This window comes from Lupinus angustifolius, chromosome LG20 (genome assembly GCF_001865875.1).
Source record: "Lupinus angustifolius cultivar Tanjil chromosome LG20, LupAngTanjil_v1.0, whole genome shotgun sequence".
NCBI lineage: Eukaryota > Viridiplantae > Streptophyta > Magnoliopsida > Fabales > Fabaceae > Lupinus > Lupinus angustifolius.
In genome coordinates this window covers 17,362,282-17,371,046 of record NC_032028.1, presented here as the reverse complement: position 1 = coordinate 17,371,046, position 8,765 = coordinate 17,362,282, and the positions used below count along the sequence as shown (strand labels likewise).

General features: G+C 32.9%; 1 protein-coding gene across 1 annotated transcript; it reads left to right on the top strand.

Annotated features, from left to right (window-relative positions):
- On the top strand, positions 6,883-8,061 carry LOC109335514. The gene is made up of 3 exons (XM_019571648.1): positions 6,883-7,165; positions 7,241-7,351; positions 7,457-8,061. Exons 1-3 carry the CDS (start codon positions 6,883-6,885, stop codon positions 8,059-8,061), a joined length of 999 nt encoding a protein of 332 aa, XP_019427193.1.

The window sequence follows — 8,765 nt, the reverse complement described above, 5'->3', positions numbered from 1 at the left end:
GATATGTCTAATCTCACATCAAAACTAAGTCACTTATGTTAGAGTTTGGTGATGATTTGCTTGTATACTTGGTTTTGATCTCGCTTCCTGCATACTTTGGGTCATTTAAAGTGAGCTATAACACTCAGAAGGACAAATGGTCTCTCAATGAGTTTATATATCACTATGTGCAAGAGAAAGAGAGACTGCATAGAGATAAGACTGAAAGTGTTCATTTGGCTATGACCTCTCAGAATAAGAAAAGAAAGAAGAATAAGGATGTTGTGAAGTGTGTTTTTCCTTAGAGAATGTGGAATTGTTCCGCAATATACTATGTTTGCAAAACCTAGCATGAAAGGTGTTGTTGAATGATTAAACCGAACTCTTAAGGATATGGTGAGAAGTATGATTAGTCATTTTTCCTTGCTAGAGTCTCTTTGGGTGGGAGTTTTAAAGACTGTAATTTACATCCTTAATAGGATATCAAGTAAAGTAGTTAACAAAACATGATATGAGCTTTCGTCTGATAAAAGACCAAGCTTAAAACACTTGCACATTTGGGGTTGTCCAGCTGAGGCGCGACCTTATAGGCCACATGAAAGAAAACTGGACTCAAGAACAATTAGCTGTTATTTCGTTGGCTATGCTTAATGCTCTCGAGACTATAAGTTTTATGGTCCTACTTCAAGACATTTTTTTAGACGAGAAATGCAAGATTTCTTGAGGAAGCTGATTTTGGGAAGGAAGAGAACATAATGAATGTTGTCTTTGAGGAAGAATCTGTCACTAATGGTGAACAAGTTCTTGTGCCTATCGCCATTCAAAAAAAAATTCGGTAATAGAAATAATGTTCAAAATATTGTTTCTGACAATATACTAGAACAAGAAAACAATGAGATTTTCCTCCAAGTACCTATAGAACAAATTCAACAACCTCAAGAAGTAGAAGTGTCATTAAGAAGATGCACTAGAGAAATGAGAAGTGCAATTCCTGATGATAATAATGTATTTCTTCAAGAACATGAGGATGACATCAGGTTAAAAGAGGATGATTCATTGAACTTATATCATGCCATGAAAAGTTCTAACTCTAAGAAATGGATGATGCCATGAAGTATGAGATGAAGTCTATGCATGATAATGACGTTTGGGATATTGTCGAATTACATGAAGGTGTGAAACCTACTGGTTGCAAATGGATATTTAAAACTAAGAGGGATTTGAAGAGTAATATTGATGAATATAAAGCTCGACAAGTTGCTAAAGGCTACACTCAGAAAAATGCATTAATTATAAAGAAACATTCTCTCTATTATCTTCAAAGAATTATCTTAGAATAATATTGACACTAGTAGCTCATTTTGATTTAGAGCTACATCAGACGGATGTTAAGACTGGGTTTCTAAATGGTGACATTAAAGAAATGAAGTAGATGATTGTGTGTACCACAGGTTTAGTGAGAGTAAATTTATATTCCTAGGATTATATGTCGAATGATATACTGTTTGCTAGCAATGATATAAGACTATTGCATGAGACCAAGAGATTTCTAACAAAAAAATTTGAAATGAAAGATCTTGGGGAAGCTTCTTTTGTATTAGGTATTCATATACTAAGAGATCACACTCAAAGTATCATAAGGTTGTCACAAGAAAGACATATTGGTAAAGTTCTAGATAGATTTGGAATGAAAGATAGTAAACTAGTGGAAACCCCTATAGCTAAGGGAGACATGTTTAGTCTGGAAGAATTCCCAAAAGTGACCTTGAAAGATACGAGATGCAAAAGATTATTTATGCATCTGCGGTAGAAAGTCTAATGTATGCTCAAGTTTGCACACGCCTCGACATAACATTTGTCATGGGAGTTATGGGAAGATAGTTGAGTAATCCTAGAATGCATCATTAGAAGGCGGTCAAACATGTTATGTGTTACTTGAAGAGAACAAAGGAATACATGCTCACTTATTGGAGGACGAAAAAAGTTAGAGATCATTGGATACTCCAACTCCAATTTTGTTGGATGTCTAGACATCAGACATTCCACCTCTGGATATGTGCTTATATTGGCTAGAGGTTTATATCTTGGAAGTCTGTTAAACAGATGCTCATATCTCCTTCAACCATGACTGCGAAGTTATGGCTTATTTTGAAACCTTGGACAATGGCATATGGTTGCATAAATTTTATCATTGGCTAACGTATGGTCAATGGTATTAAAATACCACCGAGAATTTATTGTGACAATAAGTCTATGGTTCTTTACTCCAATAATAGGAGTTCTACAAAATCAAAATTTATTGACATCAAGTTTCTAGTTGTTAAACAAAGTGTTCAAAATAGACAAATTTCCATAAAACATATAGGGACAAATTTTATGCTAGCCGATCCACTAACCAAGAGTTTGGTACATAAAGTCTTTCATGAGCATATTACTTATATGAGTGTTGCTCCTTAGGATACCTTAGTTCACTGGAAATCTATATGTTTTATGATTTACTTTGGACGTCATATATAGTTTTATACATAATAAAGTTGATGATTTATTGTTTTATTTTGGACTTATGTATTGTGAATATTGTGTTACAATTAAGAACTTTGGATTGATCTCACTAAAGAATAAAGAATGGCCAGTTGGAAATAGACATGTTTGAGATCACATTGCATGAAATTTCCATGTCACTCATCCATATTTGATCTATGTCATTTAGTATATCGGTATGATGATCATCGCGGTCGAGTCACGCTTGAATATGATGAAGGTCGTGGTGGTTCCATAGTTGATATGAGATTGATCATATTGTATTAAGGAGAAGTCTAAATATAAATAGCATACAGATGTGTGCCTAAAGAATACGTGATATAATTGTTTCAGAAAAATATGAAGCTCAAGTGAGAGATTGTTAGAATTTTATATTTTGTAATTAAAGTGGACATCATATAGTTAATACAATTATACCAACTTTTTATTTTAGGTTACAAAACAAGTGGTCTAATTACTGACAACCTATAAGACTTCTAAAACTGATAATGAATATGGGCTTAATGAGCGGATACCCAAACGGTTGACCTATAAAGGATAATGGGAACCCTATAAGTTAACACATTAGGAAAGATTATGATCCCCAATAACCAAATCACAATAAGTTTTCATCTCTCCCCATCAGAGAGAAAACAAAGGTCCTAAAATGAATTCAAGATTTGGTTGAGGAAAACCAACATACCAAAACTCTAAAAAAAAGGTGTATCAAAGGGGTAGATATGAGAACATGGATTTAGGTATGATTGTATCCTTGTTTTATATTATGCGTGAGAATCATGAGATTCAAAATCCTAGATTGATATTTCACCAATCATAAGGAAATATCTTACAAGATTGACATACGTAATACCTGAAGATTTTGGATCATGGTATCAAACTCATTTATATATGTTTCTTTCACTTGATATATTAAAAAATGATAAAATTATTTATGCACTAATAGTGTAAAAGTTTTACACACCATCAGTCCATCATTCACCCTTCATTCTAATTATCATTGACCTTTCAAAAAATGTAATAATAATGAAGGGTGAATGATATAACAATTGTGTAAAAATATTTACATTGATAGCGTATAGATATTGTGAACATATCTTCTGTCCCAAACATTTTATTACTCCTTGTACCTTTTCAATTCCATTTTTATTTGTCAGAAAATGTAAGGCTAATATATATTTAAGGGGAAAGTGCATAAAACCCCCTAAACTTTGTGCCTTTTGCAATTAGACATCATAAACTATTTTTTTCTTCCTAATTACTCTTTAAACTTTATCAATTGATGAAATTGGTTATTGTATAAATATATTGTTAAGTTAGTCATAGATAACAAGGGAAATAATGCAATCAGACTCACAATAATAGCAACGCAACAATGCAAGTTAGTCAATGATGATATCTAGAGGAAACCACCATCAAAACTCTCACTCTTCGTAACGAGTGTTCCTTGCTCTTATGTTTTCATTCAATTCACACTATACTTAAATTGTTTCATTTCCCTCCATTTTCACTCTTTAACCAGATTTTCCTTAGAGAATAGAGAGAAAGAGTTGCAAATGGTGGAGATCCAACTAAATTGCATGAACCACTGATTGTGGATGACATTCTACCTGATAAACAAGGTTGTAATATTATTTTTATTCGTTGTTGTTTTCATATTAGAAGAAAACTGAGAATGTAGTGCATATTAATAAAAGAGAATCACACATGGATGACATTCGGTAATTTACATGTTTCTTAATCAATTTTATATTTTGATGGAAGATTTCTTTGAAAATCATAATTGACTAACATGCACTTTTGTATTCCTGCTATTCACCACACCAAAATTTACATTTTGTGGAGGTTATTCAAATTTTCACAAATAAATCAAATGAGACGGGTCTGACCATTAATTTAATATATATTGAATGTTTTTATTTAATTTATGGAGGTTTTCAACCTCCACTATCAATTTGAAAAAACTATATATTCACTATTTTCCCATTAAAAAAAATCTTTCTCTTAAGCCCAAAAAAATTGTTTATCTCATTCACATACGAAAACCTAAATCCTTCTTCTCATTCTTCACTACTTCCGACCTAAATAAAAAATTTGTATATCCTTCTTCTCATTCTCATGCATAAAACCTAAAACAAAACCCAAATCTTTGTGAATCCAACCTAAATCTTTATGATTCAAAACCGAGTTTGATAAATTCAACCTGAATCTTCTTCTTATTCTTCACAAATCTCTATGTAAAAATCTATCTTCCTCTTAGTCACGATTTTAGAAAGCGTAGAAGTCTTCAAGTAAGTCACCTTTATGTAGGACTTTTATTCCATGCAGTTTGGTTTTGTTATTCTTTCCTTTGTGATGGAAAATCTTCTTTCCCAAAAATGTAGCATATTATTAGCATTATTTATCGTCTAAGCATAATATTCTGGTAGTTATATTTTCTCTCCTAATGGTCGTGCTTTCCAAATTGAATATGCTTCCAAAGTCGTCGATAATAGTGGGTACTCTTTTTTCTTCTCTTCACTCACTTTTCATTTATTTTTTTATAATTTTAATTCTATTTTTAATTTTTTTCATGAGTGTTATTGGAATCAAATGGAAAGGTGAGGTTATGCTAGTAGGTTATTTTATTTTATTTTCTTATTTGGGTATTTTTATTTTTTTGAAGTTTTGATTTTTAGCTTTTTCATGTATGTGGTCATGGTCTTTTTTTTTGCATTTTTATATTATTATGTTTAACATGGGTCTTGGTTGTAATGAGTTGAGAAGTTTATTCCTTAAAAAATGACGATTTTTGGTTCCAATAGAAAAATACACTTTGTTCATCACCAATCTAGGATGGTATTGTCTTCTTTTAATTTTTTTGTTATATTTTCAACATGTGTTGAAATATTGGAAACGGTATTTTTGATTGTGAAGTTAATGTTGCTTACATCTACTCTTACATACCCTGTTTTGTTTTGATTTTTAGGTCAACCTAATTAAATTTTCTTGTTATGTTGATATACTTCCAAAGTAGTAGCTAGAAAATTAGTTTCCATAAAATTTCATAAGTTTTGGTAGACATTGAAACATTATATTGTGACTCAACCTTGTTTTTCATTTTGAAGTCATTCTTATTTTAAGTGCTTATTTGTTTACCAAAGCTCTGAGTTGTTCTTAATAGATTGGTTGCACAACCACGATAAAAGCCTGAAATGCCTTCCTTTTGGAACACCTTCCTAGTACAATCAATAACCCCTACTTGTCGAGTGCCATTATTTTTGGCATGGCCTTGCTATCGCAGCCTGGAATGTATCACCTAAAAATGTAAAAGTCTAATAATGTTATCTAGCTACAAATTCTCAATGTTATTTTGCCTACATGTTGGATGTTAATTGTACATGTTTAGTTAATGTATATAATAATGCAGTAATTATCAATGCTTTTCTTATTGTTCCAACCAGTGTTATTGGGATCGGACCGGACGGTCCGACCGGTCCAACCGTTACCCGCCTGCATAGGCGACCCCATACACCCATAAAACCAGGATGACATTCCAACCCGTTTTGGCCCGTGGAAAAACCGGTCCAACCGGGTTAGACCGGAATAACCTGGTTGGCTAAACCGGCCGACAAGATGAAATAAAATAAAAATTAGAAACTAGGTCCTACACAGTACACACTTACCTTGCAATAGTAAAAAATAGAGAACTCAATCTCAAACCTAGCTGCTGCTAGTCGCCACCCTTCACCGTCGCGGTCTTCTTCTTCACCATTGTCGTCTTCATCCTACACCATCATCATCTTCTTCATGTCGTCGTCTTCTTCTTCACCGTCATCATCTTCATCTTTCACGTTGTTGTCTGCTTCCTTCACCTTCTGACTTTGATGTCTTCTTCCTTCATCATCTCACTTTCTTCCTTCACTGTTTAGGTTCACCTTCTGCATCTCACTTTTAATAGGAAACATGAACGTTACTCTAGGTTCACGTTGCTGTTTAGGTTCATGTTCTTCCTTCATTGTTTAGGTTCACGTTGTTGTTTATCTTTTTTAGAGTAAAAATTTGAACCATTAGTTTAGGTGGTTCACGTTGCAGGAACATTAGTTTAGGACTTTAGGTGGTTTTTAACTTTTTATTCAATTAACTTTTTAGAATAAAACTTTGAACCATCTTATATTTTATTTGACTAATATAACTATATAACAGTATGATAAAGAAATATATAATTAAGAGGTTTCATTTCCAATTAGTAGTAACTCAAACTAAAACTTTGCCAATTATATTTGACTAATATAACAGTATTTTATTTGAACCATCTTATATTTTATTTGACTAAAACTTTGACTATTGTTTATGTTAATTTGGTAAATAGTTATCATTTCAGATATGACATCATCTGCAAGTTCTTCAAATACAACTCAAGTAGTAACTCCTATTACTCAATCTGTTAGAGCAAAATCTGACCCAACATGGGATCATTGCCAATTAGTGCAAGATGTTGATGGAAAGAAAAGTATAAAATGTTTGTATTGTTCAAAGTGTTACAAGGGTGGAGGAATACATCGAATTAAACAACATCTTGCTGGAGAAAAAGGAGATGTTGTACCTTGTCTTTCAGTCCCTTTTGAAGTTAAACATCAATTAAAGGAACACTTGAATCAAGTTAGTGGTAGTAGAAAACGTGGAACTAATCAAATTTGAAGGGAATAAGATTTAGATGAGGAAAATGTGACACAACTTGAAGGAAATGTGAATCCGTCAATACCAACTAAAGCCAAGGGTAAGATAAACACTTTGGGCTTTGCTCCAAGGACTACGGTAGGAGCTCAACCTTCAATCAGAATGGGCTTTTCAGGTAAGGATGCTATTCATAAGGCTGATTTGGCAGTTGCTTGATTCTTTTATAATTGTTACATCTCGTTCAACTGTTCAAATTTTGTTTACTATCAACCTATGATAGATGCAATTGCTGCAATTGGTCCTGGTTATAAAGGTCCTAGTTATTATGCCATTAGATCTAACTTGTTGCATGAAATGAAGAAAGAGGTTGAGTTATTAGTTGAGAATTTTAGGAACTTTTGGAAAGAAACTGGTTGTACCATCATGGCTAATGGTTGGAAAGACCAAAGAAATAGACAACTTATCAATTTTCTTGTCTATTCTCCAAAAGAAATAAGTTGTGTGAGATCTGTTGATGCATCTGATGGTGTTAGAGATGCTAGAACACTTTGTAATTTGTTTATTGAGTTAGTTGAGTTTGTTGGAGTAACCAATGTTGTACACTTGGTTACTGACAATGCGGCAAATTATAAAGTCGAAGGGTCTATGTTCAGTGAGAAGTTTTCATCTATATTTTGGTCTCCTTGTGCTGCATATTGTTTAAATTTGATTCTAGGAGACATTGGTAAAATGGAGCATGTGAGTACCTTAGCTAAGAGTGCCTCTGATATAACAAAGTTTGTGTACAATCATGAGTTTTTGTTAGCATGGTTAAGGAAAAGACTAGGGTGGAAAGAAATCATACGTCCTGGGGCAACTCGTTTGCAACAACCTTCATTGCACTGAAAGCATTCATGAACACAAACATGATTTGCAAGCTTTGGTCACTAGTAAAGACTTCATTGCTTCTAGATGTTATAGGGACAAGAAAGCAAATAGATTTGTGGAGGTTGTGATGAATACAAGGTTTTGGGATGATTGTGCAATTATTGTCAATATTGTGGCTCCGTTAATCCGCTTATTAAGAATTGTTGATGCTGATGACAAACCTTCTCTACCTTATGTATATGATGGGATGCATAGAGCAAGTAAAACTATTAAGAATGTGTTCATGAACAAAAAGTCTTTGTATAAGCCTTATACAAGAATTATAAAGCAAAGGTGGGATAAACAACTTAGAACAAAATTATATTGTGCTGCATGTAACGCCCCGAAAATTACACCAAAAAATCTTGCTAAAAAATGGGTAATTTAAATAATAATGCCATATAAAATTTATTTCCTTATATTCGTTTCATTTTTGAAACATCACTTTAAGTAACATACAATGCGGAAAATCAAAAATCATTACCTAATGATAATCAATATAACTTCGAATCATACTTCATTAGAATATCATAAAATGTTGATACGAAGTACAAGGCAGAATCCTAATCGTCGCCCAAATAAAATTACTCACAAAATAAATACCCTACACAGGTACACTAATCAAAAAGCAAAATAGAAATGGAAACAACTCCTAGCGACTAGCCTCAACATCTATGGGTGTG

Excerpts from the sequence above, each read along its gene's own strand:
- LOC109335514 (XM_019571648.1), top strand. The coding sequence starts at position 6,883 with ATGACATCATCTGCAAGTTCTTCAAATACAACTCAAGTAGTAACTCCT. Across the intron at positions 7,166-7,240 it reads ACACTTGAATCAAGTTAGTG|GAAATGTGAATCCGTCAATA; the intron begins GTAGTAGAAAAC and ends CACAACTTGAAG. Across the intron at positions 7,352-7,456 it reads AATCAGAATGGGCTTTTCAG|ATGCAATTGCTGCAATTGGT; the intron begins GTAAGGATGCTA and ends AACCTATGATAG.